This window comes from Microcebus murinus, chromosome 5 (assembly GCF_040939455.1).
Source record: "Microcebus murinus isolate Inina chromosome 5, M.murinus_Inina_mat1.0, whole genome shotgun sequence".
NCBI lineage: Eukaryota > Metazoa > Chordata > Mammalia > Primates > Cheirogaleidae > Microcebus > Microcebus murinus.
Genome location: NC_134108.1, coordinates 7,275,570 through 7,302,217, shown reverse-complemented (window position 1 = coordinate 7,302,217; position 26,648 = coordinate 7,275,570). Strand labels below are relative to the sequence as shown.

The following is a 26,648-nucleotide window of genomic DNA, read 5'->3' as shown; positions in this document are numbered from 1 at the left end:
CATTACCTTGTGTTTAAAAGGGACATCACTGTATAAAGCATGTTTGTTTTTACTCTAGGCATATTGTGTGTGATTTGTTGGTTTTAGTCTTTAGTTTCTAGAAAGGGACTTGCAGTAAGTAATTGCTAGCTTGTAGGAAAAGCAACTGTTACACAAATCCTATGCGTATTCTCGAATCAGAGTAAGAACCCAAGTGTTTAGGAAAGTCGGGTTGAGTGAAACTCGCGGCTACCAGATTGGTCTGAAATACCATTTTAGAATTTGCGTCTGTGACCTTTGCATCTTCAGCCCTATATAACGTCTCATCTGAAGACCTTTGAAAATAGAACTAATATTGTTAATTTTGGATCAGCCTATTAATTGCGCTGTCATGCACATTGAAACCTTAAAAATAAAAAATCTGTTTGCAACAGTATGAAATTTGAAGGCTTATGTTATAGAAGAAAATATATTGCTGCTGCTTTAACTAATTTCCTTGAAGCACTCTGTGTTTGCCATATAAGAAACAGACCCGTGAAGGAGAGTGTCCCAGATCTGCACGTGGAGTGTAGGGGTTAATTCCTGCTGTGCCATGTGTGTTACCCCTTGGTGCTGTGGTTGACCGGTTTTATAGTCCGCTCTGGTCAAGTCTAGCAGGAGGCGCCTCGAGGGCGGGGGTCTGGGCGCAGTCCGGGCGGGGGACTGACTGGGTGGGACGCAGATGGGCTCCTCACGGGCCTCTTCACAGGAAGCATGAGGTCACGGTTTCTGGCTCAGATTTTGTTGGCGTTTGGTTAAGAGAACATTTAGACTGTGAGAGTCGAACAACTCGTAGGATTACTTCCCAGGAGCTTTACTGTACTGACATAGTTGGGGCAGTAGAACAGTTTTGGACTAGTCGTACTAAAATTCCAACATGATTTCATGAAGCTTTCCGCACCAGAATCTGTGGTTTGGGAACCTCGCGATGACCTCGTTTAGCTAAAATAGTTGTGTCCCCCCTCCCCCCCAGCCCTTCTTGCCGCTGCTTTTTTATTTCAGTATCCTTTACTGTGTCCTAGTTTTAAAAAGAAACTTTACAATGTATGGTATGGTAACTTATTTAAAAAAATTTTTTTTTTAAATAGGGAACTCCTGAATTTGTAACTGCGACAGAATGTGTGCACTACTTCGAGTGGAGGACCACTGCAGCCTGCAAGAAAGACATATTTAAAGCTAATAAGGAGGTAATAACAAGGGAACTTGAAGGTTCTGTGCTTATGAAGTATACTCCGTGGACCTTGTAGCATTTGAAAGACTCCTTAACCTTTTGGGATGAAAATTTAAGTTTTCAAACTCCATCTGAGCAGAGATACCATGTGATTTAATAGTTAAAACTTTTCTGGGTGGTTCTTATTTTTAGGACAGGGCATTTAAAATATCACAAGATGTGATTTTTGGTCCAGATTGGAAATAGACTGGCTCGCCCATATAAGGCAAGCTAGCTCTTCTTGTTTTTTGGTGCTGTGCAACTCAGTAAGTAAGCTGAGTAACATGGTTGGGCTTGGGTTTAGATGATTCTGCCTGTCTTCAGAAGCCATCTGTTTCTGACCTTGACTGCTTGGTCTTCCTTTGCACCTGGCTTCGTGCCTGTGGTGCATCCTGCTCTGATAAGCCCCCTCTGCCTGTTTCCATTGTTTGGTCCCTCTCCTCAGGCCTGGGCTGGCTTCTGGCTGAATTGTGAACCCAAGCCCCCCCTCCCCCGCCAGCACACATACAGAATGTGTGTATGTACACACACACTCTCACACACACACGTATTTATTGTGTACAACATGATGTTTCAAGATATGTATATACATTGTGGAATGGTTAAATCGAGCTGTTTAACATGCATTAGCTCACATATTTACTGTTTTGTTTTGTGAGGGCACTTAAAAGCTGCTTTCTTAGTGATTTTCAAGAATGCAGTACATTGCTGTTAGCTGTAGTCACCATGTTGTATAACGGCTCTCTTGGTCAAGTCATTTCCCAGCCTGGGACCTCGGGCGTTGTTCTGCCCCCAACTGTCCCTGGCGTGGGCAAGGGTGACGGTGCTCCGTCTGCACCTTCTCCCTGCCACCCCCAGATCTCCGAGGAGGTCCCTGTCTTTACAGTCTTAGTGGATTGATTATTCTCTCTTTTCTCCGTTAGTTTTCAGTTTTTAAGGATTGAGTTGAAAGATTCTCTTAGGATACAGGAACTTACAAATGGCAGCCATCAGTAAGTTGTACTGGTGGCCTAATACCATGTAGTTTAAGAAAGGCAGAAAGAGATGTTAGCTTTTTAAAGATCTAATCAAGTGCTGAATAATAATTATCCCTGATTTCTTAAATATGGTCATCTGTAAAAGACAAGACGGTCTGACCTGGAAGTGGAAGAGGCTCTCGCCGCCTGCTGGGGAAGAGCGTCAGGAATGCTCAGCGAAGGAGGAGTTTAATGTGGAGAGAGTTAGGCTGATATTTAGGAGTGCTGTCACATTTAAGCTTTGTTTAGGTTTTAAAACTCAGGTTAAGCTGTTCGATGACGGTAGATAACACCGTTAGAGACAGGAGGAGCATCTCGAGGTTTGGCGCTGGAGGAGGAAGATGCAGGCACCCTGAAGTGTCCCCTTGGCTGCGTGTGAGCTGCTTCCCGAGGGGCAGGCTGGAGCGGTGACCGGGAGAGCCTCCCCCTCTGCTCCCGTGAGACCCCTGACCCCCTCTGTCAGCCCCAAGTGTCCTCCTGGGCTCTGATTCTCCAGCCTGGTGGTGACACCCATTTTTGTCTGACTACAACCCATGGGCCAAGTCCCATCACAGGCTCTTTTTTTGTACAACCCCAGAACTAAGAATGGTTTTTACATTTTTTTTACAAGATTGTAAAAACAAACAAAAGAACCCACAAAGAAGAATATGCAGCAGAGACCAGTGTGACCCACAAAGCCTAAGATACATGCCGCGCGGCTCCTTACAGGGACAGCGTGCTGATCTCTGTTCTAGACAGTGTTTTGGGCCGGGAGGTGGAGGTGTAGTGTGTTTTTCTCAAAACAGGGACGTGTAATTTCTCTCGGAAGCCGATCTGAAGATACACGAGAAACGTTAGTAATTTGTTCTCACTTGTCATCCCTTAGGTGTGGATGCCAGCTGGGGCTTTATTCATTCAGTTTGCATTTATTGAGAGCCCGTTATGGGCTGAGCAGTAGGAATTTCATTAAATTTTAAAGTGGTTCTTGCTTTCTGGGAGCCCAGGGACTACAGGTATGGAGGACACATCTGTGTTCTCGGGCTCCGTGTCTTCCTGCCTTAGGGGTGGATGCGGTTGACGGAAAGAACTCCAGAGCATGGTGACTGCTGAAAGCCGGTGCTGTCACCTCACAGGTCTTAATAAAGCACGTGCCCTTTCCGTGTGTTTTGATCGCACCTTACAGGCTATGGTGTGATCACTTCTGAAGATGTATTAAAGGTTTTACGTGCTTGTAAAACACTCATCATTCCTTTAAAAAAAAATAAAAAGCCTTACTTAGTTTAGTGTCAGTGTGGTCTTAATTTCCACACTGTACTCTTTTTTTTTTTTTTCACACTGTACTCTTTAATTTACTGATGTCTCCTCATTTCTTTTATTCAGAACGATTTGATGGGTAAAGAGCTTGGTATTTAATAGCTCCGAACAGTGCCTTTTAAAACTTGTCCCGTGGATCTTGGTAGCAGTTTTTGAGAGATTACTTCATTAAAGCAGTGTGCAAAGACACCCCCTACCGTAGCTCTCCCGGGCGCACACACAGTTCGGAACTGGGCTGCTGGTAGTCTTACCAGAGTTATATAAGTAAGATTTATATACGTGAAACAGTGTGGACTCCTCCCCCAGGCTGCCAAATTCCCGGCCTCATGAATGTCTCCCTTGCTTTGCCTGCTGTAGCAGGAAGTGGGAGGACATTCCCCAGGAGCCGGGACTGTTTTTTTTTTTTTTTTTTTTTTGAGGCACACTCGGTTCCCTGGAGCACTGGGAGGCATGTCTGCTGTTCCCGCCTGGAGCAGGGAGACAGCCGAACTCGCCAGCTGCCCCCAGCGGAATGTCTGCTGGTCTCGCCGTCCCCAGTGTCTTGGTGAAATGGAGCCAGTTTCAGAATGACGAATTCTTTCCAGTGTGGCCCGGTCTCTCCCCCTCTTGCCGCCTGCCATCTTGCTCCTTCTCTGTCGCAGGCTTGCGTTTTATTTATTTATTTCTTTTTGAGACAGAGTCTCACTGTGGTGTCCAGGCTAGAGTGCCGTGGCGTCAGCCCACCTCACAGCAACCTCAGACTCCTGGGCTCCAGCAATTCTACTGCCTCAGCCTCCCATATTCCTGCAGTTTTGATAGCATCTTTCTAAGAAAAAATTGAAAAATAAGTATTAAGCAGCTAACTTTGGTAAATAGACCTGCTTGTGAATTGCTTCAGTTTAAAAGATGAAATTTTAGGAAATTTATCTGTGGAAAGTAATAAAACTAGCCACTTTGAAATGATGGCAGAGAACATGAATGTTTAGAATATTCATTGGAAGGGGGCAGTTCAAATGATGCCAGTGTGTTATTTTGGAAATAAAATTATGGGGGTGTTTCAAATAAAGTCATGACAGTAGATGGGTGTTCACTTGGTGGCCAAGGACATTTTCCTCTTGGCACATCTTTGGTCTTGAATGCTTTGCCTTCAGAAATAGGCAGAACTCTTAAAAGCATCAACTATAATGACTGGTTCCCTGACATTTATAGAATAAAAAGACCATTAGTTCATAGGGATGAGATAGTGGCCATAACTTAGACCTAAGTAAGGATGGATTAAGATGCTCAGAGGAGGAGCTTCGTAATTTATTGTAACTGAGCTCCTGTTAGGTTCTAGACATTGTCTGTCCTAAGCCTTGGTTAGTGCTGCCTTGGTTAGTGCTGCCCTGGTGACAAAGCCCCTGTCCTCAAGGAGCCTACAGTCTAGTGGGAGGAAACTGACAAGTCAGCAGATAGCCGTGCCTGGTGATGCACATTGCAGGGCTATGGGCATAAATAAGGTTGGTGGCTGGGCGTGGTGGCTCACGCCTGCAATCCTACCACTCTGGGAGGCCGAGGCGAGAGCATTGCTTGAGCCCAGGAGTTTGAGGTTGCCGTGAGTTGTGATGACACCAATGTACTCTACTACCCAGGGCAACAGAGCGAGACTCTGTCTGGAAAGAGAAAAAAGGTCGGGTAAGAGGGACAGAGAGAGATGGCGAGTGCCATTTTAGATAAAGCTGTCCGACAAGGCCTTACTGAGGGTGACATTTCACCTGGGAGCTGGGTGAAGCGAGGGGGAACACCATGCGGATCTCAGGGGCACATCCTGGGGAGAGGGCCCTTGAGTTTCCAGGGGCAGAACCACATCGAGAGGTCTGCGTGGCTGTGTGGGGCGAGGGCTAGCGCAATGGGGGGACCAGATTTTCTTCTCGGCATAATGGGAAGCTGGGTGGGGAGTGGCCTGGTTTAATTTTAAAAGGCCAACCCCATGGTTGTGGAGTGGAGATGCGGGCTGAGGGGTAGGAGCGCATTAGAAGCTGGAACCGGGGGGCCAGGCAAGGGACTGTTGCAGGCGAGGGGCTGCCGTGGTGTGGCGGAGGGCACAGTGGTGCAGCTGACGAGGCGTGAGTGGCCCTGGCTTTCATTTGAAGGTGGAATTGGCAGGACGTGCGGATGGCAGGATGCGGGCCGTGTGAGGAAGGGAGCCGTCCGGGATGACACAGGGCTTTGGCCCGAGCCGCTGGTTAGTGGTGGTGCCGTTCACTGCGATGGGGAACACTGGGGCAAGAGCGACGTCCAGGGGAGAAGTCAGAGGCCCATTTTAACACATTGACTGCCACATGAGTCGTATTTAACTCACGCCAGTTTTGAGCCTGGGGCCTTGTGAAGCATATGTAATTGCAGTTGGTTCATGAAAATCTTGCCGATGTTCTTATTACAATTAATATTGACAATTTAATTGCATATAACTCACACACAGAAAACAATAAAAAAAAATTTTCATTAAAATTAGAAAGGATTGTTTTGTTTTTGAAGTTTTGTTTTGAAGTTTTTATTCTGTTTTTGTAATCAAACACTGTGGCCCCAAGGAAAAAATTATTTTTTCTGGTATGGCAGTCAACGTGTTAAACATGTGAAATTGGAGATAAGTTTGTGTGTCCAAAATGGTGATGGCAAATAACAATTAAATCTCTCATTTCCTTGACAGTCGAAATAAAAAGAAAAAATAGCAATTAAATTGACTTGCCAGGCGCTGCACCATGAGCTTTATGCACATTGTTGGTAACTCACTCAGTCCTTCTGGCAGCCCTGTGGCACCATTCCCATGTGACACACGGGGAAGCTGAGGCACAGAGGTTAAGTGTGCTCCTGGTCATACTCAGTGTGAGCACCAGAGTTTGAACCCAGTCGTCTGTCTCCAGAGTCTGCTCAGAAACAGCTCCGCTGTTGTCGACTGTGCAGGTGTGGAGTCCCGGGGGAGGTCAAGACTAGAGATGGGAATTTGGGAACTGCTGGCAGGCGTTCGAAGCCATGTGCAAGCTCACCCTGGGAGTGCGAGCAGCCGGGGAGGAGGGCTGCCGAGCGAGCTGTGGGGCGTGCCTGCGCCGAGCGTGTTGGGAGGAAGACGAGGCAGGTTAGCAGGCGAGGGGTGCGTTTGGGCAGAAGCTGGGAAGCACAGTGGGGAACGAGCGGGTTTCAGCAGGTGGGGATGGTCCACAGCGCGAAAGGCCACGTGAGGGGAGGCCGGGAATTGAGTGCTGGGCCCGGCATCGAGGAAGTGGTGGATGGGCCTGGACATGCAAGGCATGGTTCTGCTGGAGCACGAGGGTGGGCAGCAGTCCCATGTGACCGCGTTCAAGAGAGAACGGAAGGTGAAGAAGAGGGAGTGGGGTGGGTACACTCGAGGGAATTTTGCTCCCGATTGCAGGGTCCCCGGGGATGGCTGAGGGGGTGCAGGGACAAGGGAGGGCGTGTGCATGGTCCCAGTGTAGGGGAGAAGAGGTGCTGAGGACAGTGTGGAGACGTGGAAACATTTATGGTCCTTTGCTTTGTTTATTTTTTATTTATTTTTTTGTAGACAGAGTCTCACTCTGTTGCCCTGGCTAGAGTGCCGTGGCGTCAGCCTAGCTCACAGCAACCTCAAACTCCTGGGCTCAAGCAATCCTCCTGCCTCAGCCTCCCAAGTAGCTGGGACTACAGGCATGCGCGACCATGCCCAGCTGATTTTTTTCTATGTATGTTAGTTGGCCAATTGATTTTTTTCTATTTTTAGTAGAGTCGGGGTCTCGCTCTTGCTCAGGCTGGTTTCAAACTCCTGACCTCGAGCAATCTGCCCGCCTTGGCCTCCTAGAATGCTAGGATTACAGGTGTGAGCCACCACGTCCGTCTGGGCCTTTGCTTTGTTTATTTTTCTCACAGGGTAGGGGGTGTGTCATGGCCTGGTAGACCCGAGGGAATGGAGACCGGTGCTGTATGACATTGATCCTAGGCTTTCTGACCCTCACATTCCACGGTGCGTGTCGAGGACTCATCTTTTCTTTTGCTCGTTACCAGGTACCTTGCTATGCATTTGATGAAGAGTTAAGGAAGCATGACTTAAACCCACTAATCAAGCTTAGTGGCGGCTACCTGGTGGATGACTCTGATCCAGACACTTCTCTGTACATCAACGTCTGCAGAGACATAGGTACGCACCTTTGTGGGGCAGGGCGATGGTGGTGGTGAGGGATTTCTTATAAGGCTTTGGTAGCTTTGCCTTTTCTTTTTTGTCTATTGGGACATCCATGTCACTGATTAGGTAGGCCCTCTAAGAAAGTTTTTGTCCCGAGAGATGTTCTCTTTGCACAGCCCACCCCTTACCCCCAGGAAATTCTGATTCCATGCCTTCTCCCTGGTCCCTGCAAATTCCAGACCAGACATATAATGTTGGTCCATTATATGAGTTCTCTCTGCCAGACACTTTGGGTTTCAGAGTTCCGTGATGAGCAAGGATTGGTCTAACCTCCTGTGTGTACCCAAGTCCCCTTGCTTCGAGTTGGAGGCTGGGTGGGTACTAGGTCATGATGCATATTTGGGCCCAGGTCACTTTCTTCCCTGGCTTTCTCTTTAGATGTTAGAACTAGTGTGAGAGGCTTTAGGTTTAGATTTAAAATCTTTGCTAGGCCAGGTGCAGTGGCTCATGGCTGTGATCCTAGCATTCTGGGGGGCCAAGGTGGGAGGATTGCATGAGCTCAGGAATTTGAGGGCAGCCTGAGCAAGAGAGAGACCACCTCTCTACTAAAAATAGAAAAATTAGCTAGGTATGGTGGCCCATGTCTGTAGTCCCAGCTACTTGGGAGGCTGAGGCAGGAGGATCACTTGAGCCCAGGAGTTAGTTTGAGGTTGCAGTGAGCTATGATGATGCCACTGCACTCTACCCAGGGCGACAGAGCCCTTTTGGAGACTCTGTCTCCAAAAAAAAAAAAAAAGAATCTTTTTGCTAAATTAATGAAAAGGCTGTGAATAAATGGTCTTTATTGATAAAGGGCAACAATAAGTTTTACTAATCCTTTAACCTAGTCTTTAGCTAGTTTTACTAAGCTAGGTTTCTAAAAACTAGCTTCATGTTTTTCTTTTTTTTTTTTTTTTTGAGATAGTCTCACTCTTTTGCCCGGGCTGGAGTGTCATGGCGTCACCTTAGCTCACAGCATCCTCAAACTCCTGGGCTCAAGCAATCCTTCTGCCTCAGCCTCCAGAGTAGCAGGGACTACAGGCATGCGCCACCATGCCCAGCTAATTTTTTCTATATATTTTTAGTTGTCCAACTAATTTACTTTCTATCTTTAGTGGAGTCAGGGTCTCACTCTTGCCTAGGCTGGTCTTGAACTCCTGACCTCGAGGGATCCTCCTGCCTCGGCCTTCCAGAGCGCTAGGATTACAGGCGTTAGCCACCATGCCTGGTGGGCGGCTCCATGGTTTTCTTAATTAAGGGCTGTGAGTTTTTAGCCCTGTTGGCCAGGACTTGTCTTTCTGCAGCGCCAGCCATGAGTAGATTTCGATGGTGGTTAACTAATTAAAAGGTCATTTTTAGTGTTTTCCTTATATTTCTATTTCTCACATAGTACCTAATGCTTTGGCTCTAGGAAAGTTTGGAAAAATTTATAAAAATAAAGTCAACACATCGGGTATTGCTGGGTAGTAGATACCTGAGTATTAATTTATAATTATTCTTTAAATTGTACATAGATGTTATGCCTCATCTTGTTCCTGTATTATTTCTATTTTTATTTTTTTCTTTATTTTTTTTATTTTCTTTTACCTCTATCCTTCTGATGGTATGTATTATTTCTAAATAGTTAAACATGGTAATTATACCACTCACATGGCTTGCCAAAAGTGACCAGTGATAATTTTAGATATTTTGTGTGTCACGATATTACGTTACTCTTTTTGTTCTCCAAGGACAGCCTTTCTTATTATTTTGGAAAAAGGCTGATAGATAAAGTCTTTGTCTTAAATGAGTCTGTAACTCAGGTATGGTTATCAAGTTGTAACATCTTGTAGATTGTTGAATTTTGAAATACTGAGCTATTTTGATTTGGAAAACATTTACATTTCTGGTCTTTAATTATTTTGAGGATTATCTGAATTCGCTGGGTATTTTGTTATAAAAGTCCTTTTCTTTCAAATTTACTGGCAATTTGATTTGAACTTGAATGACTCTGATTCTTACTAGAGGTGCCCCAGTTTTCGCTCAGACATTTTCCATGCCCCGGAAATTGCTCTGAGCCTCAAACCAAGTTTGCATGTGACTCTCAAAACCACATGCATAGTCTTGGGTTTACTGCCGCGTGCTTAAACTCCTTAGATACTCAGGGCACTTGCATTACGTTCTGCCTTCAGTAGACAAGCGGTCTAACTTTGAGTCCCCGTGAGGGCAAGTAGCCCGTGGCATGGCAAACAACTATCTGTGGAACAGAACAGCCCATTAAGTGAACTGTCATAATACCACCTGTCTTTGGAGGGCTCCAGAGTCCAAGGTTCGCTTCCCTGCTCATTAGCTCATGACTGCTCCAGGCAAAGGGTGTGATAACCTTCTCCCCTCTGATTGAAGAGGCAGTTAAAATCCAAGGGAGGCAGTATTATTCAGTTACTCATTCACGGGAGAAAGAGTTTTTGAATCCCTCCTGGGTGGTAGGCACTAATTTAGGCACTGGATTATAGCACTGAACTCACCACAGTTCCTGTTTTCCTGGTGTTTAGAGTCAAGTGGGAGAAGATACATAGTAAACAAACCAACAGTGTCCTGTGTAAGGGGTCAGGCCAGATCAAAGCGTGCAGGTAAAGAGAAAGCCAGCCGTGGCGGTCCTCGGCTGTTGCTGCTGGCAGTCTGTAAAGCCTGGGTATTGTTCTAGCATGTTAGTGTGTTCTCATCTTTAGTCCTTCCCCAAACCCATGAGGTGGCTCACCGGCAGTTGGATGGTGGTGTCGTTAGACTGAAGTTACAGCAGTAGTAGTGAGTGGTCAGTCTGTGGGTTCTTTCCACTAATCTGCTCATCTGCAGAGCGTTTTCCGGTAGCTCGAAAGGGGATAACGCTAAAGTTAGCGTGCCTTGAAGAGAAGGTGGATACGTTCCCTGACCACGACCGGCAAGATGGTCTGTTTCCTGGGCACCTGTTCTGTGCCGGCACAGAGCCGGCACTTTACACTCTGTCACCCTGAGCTTTGTTTGGAGGTTAATCGCTTGCCCAAGGTCTCAGAGTGGTCACTATGGAGACTTTAAAAATTTAATAATTTGTTTAAGGGGACCCTGGGCCTAAGGGGTCTGTGCGATTACCATGCCTGACACTCAAAACACAGTATGTGATATCTTACAGACTCGCTTCGGGACCCGGGTTCACAGCTCCGTGCCTGTCCCGCCGGCACTGCCGCCTGCCTGGTGAGAGGAGATGAGGCGTTCGACGTGGGCCAGCCCAAGGAGGGGCTGAAGTTGGTGGGCAAGGACAGGTCAGTCTGAGGCCTCCCCTGCTGCTGGCATTTTTTAAATTAATTAATTAATTTATATTTTTATTATTTTTTTAATGTTTTTTACTTTTATTATTTATTTTATTTTATTTGTCTTTACTTTCCTCACACCACATCAATAGGATCCTGTTGGCATTTTTAATCTTAAACAAGAGCCTGACTTTTAGGGAGTTGCAAGAGTGTCCTTTTTCTACAGGGCTTAGATGGTCCCTGCAAAATTACTACTTCCCATGTGCTTATGAGTTCATTGGTCGTTGCTGTGAGTCACATAGGGTGGTTTGCTTTTTTTGCTCGCTTTCTCACCGCTCGTCTCTTTAGCAGTAAAAATGTATGTCATGATCCGGTCCACGGTGCATAGTGCATTTGCTTCCTGAAATAATACCCGTCTTAAGGTGTGTTCTGATAGTTTTCATTTGTGGCACCCATGTTTCAATTTTGTGTCTTTGGTGATCTGCTCTTTGGCGGGCATGGGACAGGAGAGGGCAGTTTGTTGCTGATCTTCCAGGGTGTACAGTTACCTCCTCCCTGGGGAGTGGTGGGCACCCTGCTTCCCAGCAGGCACTGAGTGCTCCTGTGTAAACTGTGCTGTTTACACATATGTTCTTCCTTTTCTCCAGCACGTTGCCCACGATCGTGTCCTGAACTTAGAGCAAGGATTCTGATTTGCTCCCCATTCTAGGGGCCTTTGGTAGATGCCTCATTTCTCTGGCGTGTCAGGGTGGTTATAGAAATGGTGTGCACTTGCAGGTTGCACTCCTGTCCCTAGAAAGCACAAGAGCATAACCTGAATTTTGGAATTTTCTGTGTTACGTGTCTGCATTAGTTTGCTCAGGCTGCCATAGGAAAATACTAGAGACTAGGTGCCTTAAACCACAGAAATTTATTCTCTCACGGTCTGTGAGGCTGGAAGTCTGAGACCAACGTGTCACCAGTGTTGGTTTCTTCTGAAGGATCGCTCCTTGGCTTGTTAGACGGGCGTCTTCTCCCTGTGTCTTCATACTGTCTTCCCTCCGCGCGTCTGTCCTAATCTTTTCTGATAAGGACGTGGTCATAGGGCACGAGGGGCCCGCTCATGTGACTTTTTTTTTTTTTTTTCTTATTTGCCTCTTCAGAGGCCTTGTGTCCAGAGATAGCCACGTACTGAGGTAATGCTCACGGCTTCAACATATAATTGGAAATGGAAAGGGGTGAGCTAAAGTGAGTGTACCTCAAGGAGAAGCTGAAACCATTCAGCCCATCAGTGTCCTAAGTGAAGAATTGGCAATTCTTAATACTGGTGATTGAATGAGTGAAGATTTAGTAAAACTTGGGGCACCGAACAGAAGCCCGAGCTTGTCTTGGGAGAAAGGCAGGCCACCTGTTGTCAGCCACCCCGCTCCGGGCAGCCGGGAGCAGCGGCCCTTCCCTCCGTGAGCACGGTGGGCACGGCAGGCAGGGCCCTGGCTCTCTGTGCATGGTGGGGACAGCTCCAGCTCTGTGGCTGCTGGGCCGGTTCTCTGGGGTATCTTCAGGTTAAAAAAAAAAAAAAAAAAGATCTGTGGCTTGCACTTAGAAGTTGTTGTTTAAAGAGGAAATGACCCTGTGACCTTGTGGGTAAAAGTGGGCTTGGCCTGATCTTCTGTGTTTGTTTTGTTGTGTTAGCTCATTTATAACCTTTTTGTTTGTTTTGCTCAAACAGCTTTTCTTAGTATTTCAAATACAATGCTCACTCCGGACGTTTACTTTTAAACTGTCTTTTTCCAAATCGAGATAAAGTTACTTTATTCCAAAGCTGCTTTTATATTTTAATATTTCTGCTGTCACCCCTCTGTCCCCAAGTGTGTGTGCCTCGTGCTTGGGGCCGCATGCTAATTTGAATGTCATTTTTACCTCTGTCTTTCTCTTTTCCTTAATGCGGATCTTGCAGGCTGGTCCTGAGTTACGTGAAGGAAGAGGCAGAAAAGCTGGACTTTTGTGATGGCCACAGCCCAGCGGTGACTATTACGTTTGTCTGCCCGTCAGAGCGGAGAGAGGTAAGTGACTTGTGTCGTCAGGACTTCAGAGCAGAGATGTTAGCCTGGGTCACTGAGCCCAGGTCCGCGCCGGGGCAGGCTGGCGGGCCTGAGTGCAGGAGTGGGGTGTGTCGAGAGGGCCGCTGCTGGGTTTGCAGGAGGAGGCTCGCTGCACGGAGAGCGGTTGGCTGCTTGGTTTTTGCTTTTTTCTGCACCAAGCAGGAGGAGGGGCTTCTGCGTGTATCAGGATGGCATGGTGTGTTGTCTGAGTCTGCCTGAGGTGGTTTTATGGTTGTAGTTAGGTTGATTTTAGCGGAATAGTTGAAAGACCGTGAGTATAATCTCAAGCCTGTGCTTGCTTCCAGGGGAGCGTGTCCCTCCCTCCCTCCCACTCCCCTGCTCTTGATCAGGGCAGATTGATTGCTCTGTCCTCCGACTGTTTATTAAATCTGCGCCACTGTCGTAAACTTCTTGAGGGTAGCTGCCGAGTGGTATTTGTCCTTGACTCCTTGGGGCTGGGTCAGTTTGCTGGCTAAGTGTTTTAACAGGGGGCGGCATCCCCAGGGAGGAAGGGGCAGCACTTTGCTTTAACTTATCTCTCTGCTTTCTTGGTAAGAGAATGAAGTAGGTGGGGCTGAATTCTTTGGCCAGAGAACCACATTCCCCTTCCCGCAAGCACATGTGGAATTTGCTCTGGCTTAAGGCTGGCGGCTGGCCCGCCGTGGGAGTGTGGGGTCTGCAGACACCAGTGCGGTCAAGGCTCAGCTCCCTGCTGTGTGCCCAGACTTCCGCGTCCATGTGCTGTCGCCGTCGGCGCAGACCTGGCTGTCTGCTGTTGGTTCTGGATGGGAACGTTGAGAATATTTACTTACACTTTCCGTTTGTACCCACGTGAATTCAGATCTTTCACGTCTTGTGAGATGTTCTGAACTGGTAGTAGTTTTAGTGTTTTCCTTTTAGTTTGTTCTATATTTGGTAAGAATCACTTTTTACTGAGGGTTTCTCTCCTATTTTTCCTCCAAGGGGTGTAAGGTGTTTCTTCCTGTTCAAGGAAACTGATTTGTTGCTAGTGAGGCTAGAGGTTCCTGTTCAAGCCTGATTGCTCACTGGGTGGAACTTGGGTGGCATGTGCTTAGATACCCCTCAATACTTAGAAGTTTTATTTTTTTTTTTGAGACAGAGTCTTGCTCTGTTGCCCAGGCTAGAGTGAGTGCCGTGGTGTCAGCCTCGCTCACAGCAACCTCAATCTCCTGGGCTCAAGCGATCCTACTGCCTCAGCCTCCCGAGTAGTTGGGACTACAGGCATGCGCCACCATGCCCAGCTGATTTGTTCTATATATTTGTTCTATATTAGCTGATTTGTTCTATATATATTAGTTGGCCAATTAATTTCTTTGTGTTTATAGTAGAGACAGGGTCTTGCTCAGGCTGGTTTTGAACTCCTGACCTTGAGCAATCCGCCCGCCTCGGCCTCCCAGAGTGCTAGGATTACAGGCGTGAGCCACCACACTCGGCCCATAGAAGTTTTATTTAAGCATTTATGTGGGCTCATTCAGTGCTTCCAGGAGCCGGTAAATATTCACCTTGTCTTATAGGTCTTTTTAAAAAAGCTTTACTGAATTTACATACTATAAAATTCACCTCTTTTAAGTACAATTCAATGGTTATTATTATCTGTACAGAATTGCACACCCATCGCCACAATCTAATTTTAGAACATTTCTAACACCCCAAAAAGAAACCTCATGCCCGTTAGCAGTCTTTCTCCATTCCTACCCCCAGCCCTGGCAACCACGGATCTTCTTTCTGTCTCTATGGATTTGCCTTTTCTGGACATTTCATATAGATGGAATCCTGCAGCCTGTGGCTTTCTGCGTCTGGCTTCTGTCACTGAGCACTCTGCTGTGCCTCACTGTCTGTCAGACTGCACTGAGCCAAGGGGTTGGAAGCGTCAATCTCGAGTCAGACGGAAGAGGGCTGGGCTTGCAGTTGCAGCTTACTAGCTGTGTGTGACCTATTTACCCATTTGTAAGCCTGGCCCTTTGTTCTGTGCTGGGCAATGTAGCAGGTGCTCAGTAAATGCCTAAGGGATGAGTGTTGCCTAGAGACAGACAGCTGTTTCTGGTACTAAGCCCAGTAAGCCATTTCTCCCAAGGATGTTTAAAAAGGTGACAGTGGCACCCCGGTGAACAGTGACCTCATCAGCACCTTCCACAGTTCCCACACGGATGAGTGTCAGGGCTCCCGGCTTGTGAAAGCAGCTCTCTGGCAGCAAAATGGCAGAATCCGGGGTTGTGGTTGGGTGATGCCCTGGCTTCACCCAGGAGACGGTTTGCGTTCAGATAAGAGACCCTATTGTCACTGTTAGGAAAGGAGTTGTGGACCATTGCCCTGGATGTGTACACGCAGAGCGATGTTCACCTGGCTCTTGCGAAGTGCTCCTCGTGGAAGGGAGCGAGTGGACCAGGCACCCCTCACGACCTAGTACTGTTTGCGGGGTCATAAACGATTGTCAGGTGCCGCTGACTTCAGGGTGTGCTGAAGCTCCTGTATCTCTCTAAAGGTGACCAAAAAGGAAATGGAGGCTGGGCACGGTGGCTCACGCCTGTAATCCTAGCACTCTGGGAGGCCGAAGCGGGTGGATCATTTGAGCTCACGAGTTCAAGACCAACCTGAGCAAGAGTGAGACCCAGTCTGTGCTAAAAATAGAAGGAAATTAGCTGGACAACTAAAAATATAAAAAAAAAATTAGCGGGGCATGGTGGTGCATGCCTGGAATCCCAGCTACTCAGGAGGCCGAGGCAGAAGGATCGCTTGAGCCCAGGAGTTTGAGGATGCTGTGAGCCAGGCTGATGCCACAGCACTTTAGCTCGGTCAACAGAGTGAGACTCTGTCTCATGGAAAAAAAAACAACAACACAGAAAACAAAAAAAAAGGAAATGGAATTAATAAGTCAAGCATAAACAAGTAAGAGTTAAGAAAAAATTCAAAAGAATAAAATTTAAAAAAGTAAAAGTAAATGCAGTTGTTGCAAGTCAAATAACGTATATGGGGGAATTATGATTTAAAAAAACAGGAATAATGAAATGTAAAATAACCTCTTTTTGAGCTTTTCAGAAGCATAGAAAATCTGCATTTCGGCTGCATTTTAGAAAGTTTACTTTGTTCCTTTCGAATTGTTCCTGGTAGGGCACCATTCCCAAGCTCACTGCGAAATCCAATTGCCGCTACGAGATTGAGTGGGTTACGGAGTACGCCTGCCACAGAGATTACCTGGAAAGCAAAACCTGCTCTCTGAGCAGCGGGCAGCAGGATGTGGCCGTCGACCTCAGGCCCCTGGCCCAGGGCAAAGGTGAGTGGGCTCCTTCTGCCCGCCTGCTGCCAGGAGAGGGGCCGAGGCGGCCGGGGCTGAGCGGTCCGTGCCGCTGGGTGGAGAACTGCAGTTTGGGCTGGTGTTTCAGAAACAGGGTTCCGCCTCGGCTGAAGCAGTGCTGTAACTTTCTAACACCTACTCATGCAAAAGAGCCTATTCTTGTTTATTTCCCGTTCTTCAGGTTTATTCTATCATTCGGATGGAAAAGAATACACATTTTATTTGAATGTCTGTGGAGGAACTGAAACACAGATCTGCAATAAGAAAGACACTGCCGTTTGCCAAATTAAAAAGACCGATTCCACCCAAGTCAAAGTAGCAGGAAGATACCAGACTCAAACCCTCCGGTGTGTAAAGAGCTTCTCTGTAATTTTCAAGTGTATCGTGTATATTCTTGTGGAGCGTAACTCACTTCCCTCCTCCTCTTCCTCCTTCCATTTTCCGTAAAGTACGGGAGAATCAGTTAAGCCAGTGTTCCTTCCTGTTTGACTTGGGCAAGTTGCTGTTTGTCGCTAAGCAGTTGGATGTTTCTCCTGGCTTTTTAATAAGAGTGCCTCTGTTAGAACTGCTCGTTTTATAAACACATTATTTGTAAGAGCCATACTGTAGGAAAACTATCTAATTAATTCACAGTTGATATGGTTTTGTATTTCAAAATATGTTTTTGAGGAGTTTTGATTTTTCTTTGGCAGTTTGAGAATCTGAAATGCCATTAACATTACATAAGAGTATATATAAACAACTAAAAAAAATGCATTTGGTGCAATCTATCTGACCCTTACCTTGGTAGTTAACCATTAGAAAAGTAGTATGAAAATGGAGTTTTTTAAAAATGTGATATGGGCAATTATGATTCAAAAGACAGGAACAGAAAAATGTGAAAACCCAACAACCTATCTTTGAGGTTTTCAGAACTGTGGAATATCTGCATTTAAAAAATTTCACTCTGCTCCTTTCAGAGTGTTCAGGGTTAATACTGCCCAGGATCCCTAGGTAAGATTGTGTGTACGGCAGCTGATGGCAAGGCTGTCTAATTCTTGGGGATTATTTATTTTGTACAAAATCTAGAATTGAGAACAAGAGAAGTCTTCATGCCCACAGAAAAACTTTCAGCATTTTCTTCCAGCCAGTTAGTACTTTGAAGCAAGAAGAGACGGCGAGCCCATACATTTGGAACTCATTTCCTTTAGACATTTTCTTCCAGCTGGCTGGAGAGCTTGCTGTTTTATGTCAGTGGTGATTTGTTGACAGTATGCAAAAGGCTTAATGCAGACTTTTTAAAAAATTAAAGTTTCTTTCTTGATTCTACCTAACACGTTTGTATTATTGTCACAAAAATCTAGATACTCTGATGGAGACCTCACCTTGTTGTATTTCGGAGGTGACGAATGCAGCTCAGGCTTTCAGCGGATGAGCGTCATCAACTTTGAGTGCAATAAGAGCGCAGGTAAGTGTGCGCCGGAGTTCAGACCCTACCGTCTGCACTGATGGATGTGTGTGTGCGCGCGTGTGTATGTGAGTGTGTTGTTGGACGTGGACCACTGAACGGAGAAGTGAGCTGTCCTCCTTCGGACTGGCCACCTCCAGTCCCAAGACTGGTTTTTTCTGCTGGAGTAATCCCCCTCCCCCAGTCCCCAGGGTCACACACATCCTGTTTCCATTTTCCTCTGCTCTCTGCATCCTGTTTCCATTTTCCTCATCCTGTTTGTTTTGGGAATGGCCCAGCCCTGAGCTTGCTGGGAAAGAGTTTCTGTCTTGAATTTCGGCGCACACTCAAGCAAGGATGGGTCCAGCAGAGGTGGGTTGGCCCCCCAGCTTCCAACGGGTGGCCCCTTCTTCTGTGTAATGAGTATCAAGAAGATAACCTTTTTTACACATGGTAGCCCCGTGGTAGAGTTCCGGATCTGGGAATTGCAGGGTGTCACCGGGCAAGTTTATGCTGAAGGTGGCCTGGCTTTCTATAAGTGATTAAAAGAATCATCCTTGAGTCACCAAGGCACTGGCATTTCAGAAAGCTGTGATGGTATCTGTATCATGAAGGTTTTAGACACAGCTGCATTCTGTAGAGAGGCAGGCGGTGGGATTCCGTCGTCATCAGAGACCCAGAGACCCATCCTATCTGGTGACCCGCAGCCTGTGAGCCCAGGCGCCCCTGCAGGCCCACCAGCCACTGCACAGAGCTCTTGTTCCAGAGCGGGGCCTGGTTGCCAGCACCCTCTGTGTGCAACCAGCCCAAGTACACATGGCTGCCCCACCCCTGAAGGTATTTCAGGCCCTTCCTTCTGTTTGTTTTGTGAGTTTCTGTGGCAGAGCTGTGGACGCTCTGCTCGGGGAGCAGGCTCCTGCGTGACTCACAGGAGGATCTGTGCTCGTGAAGCTCCCCAGGCTCGTGTCTGCAGTGGGGGAGACGTCAGGTGCTTGTGCGATCGCAGCATCAGGCTCCAATAAACTCCACAGCAAGCACGCAAGCGTCGAGCCCAGGGGATGCAGCTGGGAAGGCGCTCGAGCCACTGCCGACTGTGGGCCGCCCCCACCCCCCCCCCCGGGGCACCGTTGTTCACAGGGTCCGCCGTTGCTGTCCTTGCTTCTGCATGTGGACTCTTCCGCTGGGATCTGTTTGCTGGCCCTTTTTGCCACTTTCACGGTACACACATTTGTTTAGTGCCTGTTTGTTTATGGCCCGCCTTCGACGTCTGAGGGTGCATATGACAATGTTCTAGGTGTTCCCGGACTAGAAGCAGATAGCAAAAAGGAACAAGATGGTTGAAGCCCAGGGCCGTTCGTGCCGAAATAGAGCCACTGCTTGGTGTCATCACCCCTGCCCTTTACCAGGAGGGGCACCGAGGTCAGGCTGGGCCAGGGTCTGGGCTGCCCACGGGGGTTAGGCAGTTAAGCAAGGAGGGGTGCTGCCCGAGCCACAGGGCGCATGGAAGTGAGCCGGGTGCATGGCAGGGGCGGTGGGCACCCAGACTCAAGTGCTCAAAGGCAGGCACTGCAGTAGCTGCAAGCAGGTCAGAGGCTGCGTGTTTGTCCTGCAGAAGAGCTGGACCCTGTCTACAAATCGCTGTGAAGTCCCACAGATTCTCAGCAGGGGTGTGACGTGCATCTGATTTGTGAATGAGACAAACCAGGCTGGCCTTTGGGTACATCTGTGTGGTTTGAACGCTGCCTGCCCCACTCAGGGTCTCCATCCTTGTGTCATCTTGGTCTCAGCCTACTTTTAGGAGACCGCCTCTGAATTCTGAGTCTCACCTCTCCTGCTCTGTGTCTCCTGTCCCTGGGAAGTGCAGCCTGCTTCTTTTTCCATGTCCGCAGCCCTCAGGTACCCGTGCTTGGTTCTGGCTTCTGTATCCCCCCTGCTGGCTTGGGCCGCCCTGCTGTGGTCCGAGTCTCCCTCCAGCCTTGTTGTGACTCCCTCTGGCTCCGTTCTGTTCAGAGGTTTTTGTTAATGACTTGGCTGAGGTCTCTGAGAGTGTGCTGATCTCATTTGGGGATGCTGGGAAGACAGTGTAATGATCCAAAAAGATCCAAGCGGATGAGGAGGATGTGAGAAGGGCATGTAGTCGCGGACTCCAGGGGAGAGGAGTGGACATTGCAGAGTTGTGCCCAGAGAAAGCTAAAGCCCACAGGAGTCAATGCTTGAAGAAAATGCTGAAAGCACCTCCACCCCGCTTTGTTCTCTTTTATTATAAAATTTTTCAAATGTGCAAGTAGAAAGACATTATAGTGAAAAATGCCACCACTCTAACAGCTGTTAATGTTTGGCTAGATTTGTTTCCTGTAAACCATACATCATCGGTGGATCATATCGCCCCACCTGATGCCAGAAAAGAACAATTCCTTTATGTAAATCCGATACCACTACTGTACTTAACAAAATGAACAATGATACCCTAATATCAAAAAGCCAATGTTTTACTAGGCTGTTTTCATTATGATTTTTTTTTTTTTGAGACAGAGTCTCACTTAGTTGTCCAGGCTAGAGTAAGTGCCGTGGCGTCAGCCTGGCTCACAGCAACCTCAAACTCCTGGGCTCGAGCGATCCTTCTGCCTCAGCCTCCCCAGTAGCTGGGACTACAGGCACGCGCCACCATGCCCGGCTAATTTTTTCTATATATATTAGTTGGCCAATTAATTTCTTTCTATTTATAGTAGAGACAGGGTCTCGCTCTTGCTCAGGCTGGTTTTGAACTCCTGACCTTGAGCAATCCGCCTGCCTCGGCCTCCCAGAGAGCTAGGATTACAGGCGTGAGACACCGCGCCCGGCCCTGTTTTCATTATGATTTTAACAAGGATCCTGGACAGAGAGATGTTAGGTGTCTTGTGGGAGGGTTTTGAGCCTGCTGTCTGGCAGGAGTTGGGTTATGAAGTATTTATGATTCCTTCTAGTTCTATGATTCAGTACTGCAAACTTTGGAGCAAACTATATATTATAAAATTATTTCATTGTTACTTTGTTTGAATTTAATTTCACAGTTTTTGGAGAAAAGCCCTTGGTGGATTCTGTGTTCATTTGATAAATGTAATAATGCATTTTTGAATGTCAGTAGGTGTTAATTGGGTATGTAATACAATGTAACATGGTTTATAGTTAAGTTGGATTGCTAGGCATTATTTATGCATATGACTCTAAGGTTCATGCATTTTCAAGACACAAAGGTGCTTATGTTCATTCTTTTGGCCATAATATTTTTTAACATTTGTTTTAATAACTTAAATCTAGTTTGTTGTGAAGTGATGCCTTATTATTGGTGATCTTTCAAATATAAGGACATTAGATAATTTTAGGGGAAGCGTGTAAGATATATTAGGGTAGGTTAATAAAAAGAAAAAAAACTACCCACACATTTAGGTGGTTTAGTCCATTAAAGATTTATTTTCTTTAGTTCAGTGTGAGTCCTCAGGTGCGAGGCTGGAGGTGGGGACTCTGCTAATGTGGTCATGTGGGGACCCTGCACGCTTTTCTTCCTATGTTCTTGCCATCTGCAGACTTGGCCTCCAAGGGCTGTGCAGAATGGGACCAGCAAATTTTTTTTTAAATGGGCCAGAACTAAGTCATTTGGCTCAGCCTGGCGGGCTGGGGAGGCTGGGAAGTGGAGTTTAGCTGTGTGCCTAGAGGGAGGACGAAGCCGGTTTGGGAGTAGGTGGCGTTGTCTTTGTCACAGTCACGGATTAGGAGTGCTGTTGCCTGCTCCTCAGGCAGAGAGCCCCTTGGTTCTGTCCGAAATCTCCCCTCCCCTTGGCTGGGCCGGCCACACAGGAAAGGGGTGTGCCGCAGAATAAACTGGAGCCTGGGGAGCCAGGCTGGAGCCTCGGGGACTGTGTGAGTGAGGGAGAGATTGTGCAGAGCTGACGCTGGTGCTGTGGATGGACGGGGAGAAACCACAGGCCCCGGGAACGGTGATTTCTGGAGGCAAAGCCCCTTTGGCAGAGGGGAGCGTAGCTGCTGCTTCTGCTAAAATCCTTTGAAAAAAGAATGCATGGAAGGTGCATACCAGTGGTGGTTTCTGCCTGCAGATAGTTAGTAAGTCTCAGATGCAAAACCAGCTCCAAAGTAGGGATGAGTAGCTAGGGCCGTTCATAGTATTATTTAATTGTAAATAATTCACATTTATCTGGTTAAAGGAAAACACAGTGAATATTTTAGGTTTGCGGAAACACTAATCCTTTCCCAGTAGTGGAGACACAGGAATCCAGTAGGAGTAAACTGCTCTTAATCTAGGTAAGTGAGTACTGAGTTAGTGCGCCACGGGACGGTGGCACGGGCCCAGCTGGGGGGGGGGGGGGCGGGCTCTCGCTGTCCACTGTGCCCGGGAAAGGGAGGTGGAAGTCACTCTTGCTTGAGCGAATAGTTTGAAGTACTTATTCAGAACAAAACCAACCAGTCAAAACCAGAGGGGAGAAAAAATAAGAAAAATAGAAAAAAACCCCACAGCGGAGTAGGAGGTTTTGCCTCGTGGTTGTGAGCCTGGCCAATCCCAGACCATCTGCATTTGATTCCCAGATCCCCTACTTTTCAGTGATGAAACCACAGGCAAATTATTTAGCCACCCTGAATCTGGGAAATGGGGCTAAAATTGTACCCGTGCCGTAGGGTCTTGAGGCAGAAATGTGTTATACGGTGATTGTGTTGTCCAGTGGACATGGTAGAGTGTGCTTATACACACACCTGGATGGCAGGGCCTGCTGCACACCTGCTGTGTGAGGTAGCCTGTGCTGAGGCTTCAAACCTGGACAGCATGCGACTGTACTGAGCACTGCAGACAGTTGGAACACAACGGTGAGTATCGATTGTCTAAATTTATCTAAACTTAGAAAAGGTACAGTGAGAACGCGGCATCATAATCTTTTGGGACCAGTGTTGTGTATGTGGCCTGTCAATGACTGAAGCGTCAGCGTTATATAGTAGGTGGCTGTATCTGTAAAGTTCTTAAAGCAGAGCCTGTTCCCCTGCAGCAGCCAGCCCTCCTTCAGCTGAGATGCTTAGCTTAGTGCCTGGCTCAGATTGTGCTTGGTGGAGGTCCGCTGCTGTTGCTGGTATTTTAATTTCGAGGATTATAATGTTAAAGATGTAGTAGAAATTACAGCTGAAATACCGTTTGCTCTTAGTACAAGGTCGTGCTTCCTTTTCCCTTAGAACATTTAACAACTCAGGGCACCAAACCTTGAGCAGGCCAATCATGTGGGAGGTCCAGACAAGCATTTTTAAATCATCAAGGGGAGTGGAAAAGGGAGCTGTGTGCCCGAGGCCCGCCGGCCTGGCAAGGCGAGGAGATGGGGTTTCCAGCAGGGGGAGGGCTGCAAAGTCTGCCGGATCCCGGGCTCTGGGATGGGCGGGCGGCCTGAGAAGAGTGGACGGGACATCTGTGGGGCTCATTGGGGGCTGGGGGGAGAGGGAGGAGGAAGCTGGATTTGAGGAGCGCATTACAGAGGGGTGCCCCGAGGCAGCCGCGAGAGTGCCTGTGGCATTTGGAGGTGTGCCACCAGCGCCGCGGGGCTGGCGCGGATCTGGGCACGCTTCAGCGGGAGCGACTGTTCCTGTTCTCCGCTCTGTTGCTTCCACCTCAGGGATGAGTCCCAGGGGTCTTGTCTTGCTCCGGGTCACGTCATTCTGTCAGCTGGAGCCCCGGTCTCTGCCCTCCCGTCTGCGAGTCCCTGTCCCTGCCCAGAGAGGTCCGTGACCCTGCTGGTGGTTGACCCCAGAGTCCCGCTGGCCGCCGGCACGTTCCCTTGTGCGCGCTCCTCTCGTCTTATCACGGGACGCCGCGCAGACAGCTCTCTGTCAAGCTCCTGGACGCCGCTCTAGCAAGACGCAGCCTGGCACACAGGCCTGCTTGCGAGGGCTTATGTTTGAGCATCTGAAACGTGACACGAGCCTTCCTATCTCTGACCCCAAGGGCTTCTGAGAAATCTGGACTGGTGTTTTTTTAACAGGACAGTTGGCCGTGGTCCTGTCGACTGTTTCTTCCCTTGCTCCTTAATTCCTCGGCTCTGGTCACGTAACAGAGTTTTATTTTTTCCTCCTGAATTGTGCAGATGACGACGGGAGAGGGTCTCCCGTGTTCACCGGGGAGGTCGACTGCACCTACTTCTTCACCTGGGACACGAAGTACGCCTGTGTCAAGGAGAAGGAAGACCTGCTCTGCGGCGCCACCGACGGCCAGAAGCGCTACGACCTGTCCGCGCTGGCCCGCCACTCAGGTAGTGCTCCCCCGCCACTCAGGTAGTGCTCCCCCGCCACTCAGGTAGTGCTCCCCCGCCACTCAGGTAGTTTCCTCGCCACTCAGGTAGCTCCCCTCGCCACTCAGGTAGTGCTCCCCTCGCCACTCAGGTAGCTCCCCTCGCCAATCAGGTAGTGCTCCCCTCGCCAATCAGGTAGTGCTCCCCTCGCCACTCAGGTAGTGCTCCCCTCGCCACTCAGGTAGCTCCCCTCGCCAATCAGGTAGTGCTCCCCTCGCCAATCAGGTAGTGCTCCCCTCGCCACTCAGGTAGTGCTCCCCTCGCCACTCAGGTAGCTCCCCTCGCCAATCAGGTAGTGCTCCCCTCGCCAATCAGGTAGTGCTCCCCTCGCCACTCATGTAGCTCCCCCACCACTCAGGTAGTGCTCCCCTCGCCACTCAGGTAGCTCCCCTGCCACTCAGGTAGTGCTCCCCTCGCCACTCAGGTAGTGCTCCCCTGCCACTCATGTAGCTCCCCCACCACTCAGGTAGTGCTCTCCTCGCCACTCAGGTAGCTCCCCTGCCACTCAGGTAGCTCCCCTCGCCACTCAGGTAGTGCTCCCCTGCCACTCAGGTAGCTCCCCTGCCACTCAGGTAGCTCCCCTCGCCAATCAGGTAGAGCTTCCCTCGCCACTCAGGTAGCTCCCCTCGCCACTCAGGTAGTGCTCCCCCCGCCACTCAGGTAGTGCTCCCCTCGCCACTCAGGTAGTGCTCCCCTCGCCACTCAGGTAGCTCCCCTCGCCACTCAGGTAGTGCTCCCCTCGCCACTCAGGTAGCTCCCCTCGCCAATCAGGTAGTGCTTCCCTCACCACTCAGGTAGCTCCCCTGCCACTCAGGTAGCTCCCCTGCCACTCAGGTAGCTCCCCTGCCACTCAGGTAGCTCCCCCGCCACTCAGGTAGTGCTTCCCTCACCACTCAGGTAGCTCCCCCGCCACTCAGGTAGCTCCCCCGCCACTCAGGTAGTGCTCCCCTCGCCACTCAGGTAGTGCTCCCCTCACCACTCAGGTAGCTCCCCTGCCACTCAGGTAGCTCCCCTGCCACTCAGGTAGCTCCCCTGCCACTCAGGTAGCTCCCCCGCCACTCAGGTAGTGCTTCCCTCACCACTCAGGTAGCTCCCCCGCCACTCAGGTAGCTCCCCCGCCACTCAGGTAGTGCTTCCCTCACCACTCAGGTAGCTCCCCCGCCACTCAGGTAGTGCTCCCCTCGCCACTCAGGTAGTGCTCCCCTCGCCACTCAGGTAGCTCCCCCGCCACTCAGGTAGCTCCCCCGCCACTCAGGTAGCTCTCCCCCGCCACTCAGGTAGCTCCCCTTGCCGCTGTGGGGTCTCAGCCTGTGCACTCTGGGGCATTTTCTGGCGGACACGTTTGGAAATGCTGCCGCTGTTTTCTCTGGCTGTCAGCTGATTGGGTTACAGCCCCTCCACGTGTAGCTGCAGGACTTGGTGGAAGAGCGTGGTACTGGGAGCCGAAATACGGACCGGCACTCCCGTGTTCTAGTCGTGTCTCCCCGGGTGATCTTACTACAGTTTAACGACAACCGCCTTGGTGCCTGCTTTGTGTCAGGCCTTGTGCTTTGTGTTTAGAAGCTTTTATTTTTTATTTTTCAAGGCTCACGTCAGCCTTCTGGTAGGTGGTCTTCCCAGTGAACGGAGGAGCTGTCGGGTGAGGGAGGAGCTGTCGGGCGAGGGTGGAGCTGGGCTTCGGTTCACATCTTCCCACCTTGTGTTTCCACCTCTGTCCTGCTGCTGCTTTCCCGCCCGTGACGCGGGATGTGCGTTCCCTGCCCCTGTTCTCCTGCGGGGGCCGTGGACCCCGGCCGCCATGCCGAGCTGCCTCTGCCCGCGTGAGGCAGGGCTCACACCCAGGCCGCAGCACCACCTGCTGCCCTCTCGGACTTTAGCAGGAAACAGAGAAGACACGGAATAATAGGAATGGGAACTTCTGACGGGGATAACTATCTTCCTGGGGCATTTGTGGTTTTAACCCTTTGGCAGCCTTGGAACTAGGTGTGTGGAGGCCAGCTGCCTCCCTGAGGTGAGATCGTCCCCAAGGTGGAGAGAATGCCCTGCCTCGAGTAACTGCCACTCAGAAAAGTCACGTGACCACCAGCGGCGACAGGATCGTTGCTCGTGTGTCCCGGGTCCTGTCTGGTGTGGAGAGTACAGTGTCGGAACAGGAATCCCTCTGTTGTGGTGTGTGAGCTTCCCCTGGCCTCCACCACGGCAGCTCCGCTATAGACGCCCTGCCTCAGGGAAGAGCCCTGGCGCCGTGGTCACGTTCCAGCGCGTGTGCTGATGAAGACATTGGTTCTTCGTGAAGTGCAAGGAGCCCCGTCTAGCGTCCGACCCAGAGACTCTCCAGGGCTGGCGCGGCCGCGTCCCGCCGTGTTCCCCGAGCAGGCCGTCCTCCAGCCTGAGGGCTGGCGGTAGGCTGAGGGGCCGTACTAGAGCGCCTCTGGCAACTTCTCTTTTTGAAACAGCGCCGTGCACAAGACGCAACCTAGGACCTGTGAAGGGTGCAGAGATACGTTTACTCACTCCGAGACTTCCTGACCTGGCTCCGGTTC

General features: G+C 49.2%; 1 protein-coding gene across 1 annotated transcript in view; it reads left to right on the top strand.

Moving 5' to 3' along the window:
- IGF2R (insulin like growth factor 2 receptor) overlaps positions 1-26,648 on the top strand; it is a 107,526-nt gene that overhangs the window by 29,465 nt on the left and 51,413 nt on the right. Inside the window, exons 4-11 of the mRNA XM_076002814.1 lie at positions 1,107-1,205; positions 7,552-7,684; positions 10,854-10,983; positions 12,908-13,013; positions 16,182-16,344; positions 16,547-16,712; positions 17,709-17,812; positions 23,902-24,066. Of these exons, the coding sequence (XP_075858929.1) occupies positions 1,107-1,205; positions 7,552-7,684; positions 10,854-10,983; positions 12,908-13,013; positions 16,182-16,344; positions 16,547-16,712; positions 17,709-17,812; positions 23,902-24,066 (1,066 nt within the window). The remainder of the gene's footprint in view (positions 1-1,106; positions 1,206-7,551; positions 7,685-10,853; positions 10,984-12,907; positions 13,014-16,181; positions 16,345-16,546; positions 16,713-17,708; positions 17,813-23,901; positions 24,067-26,648) is intronic.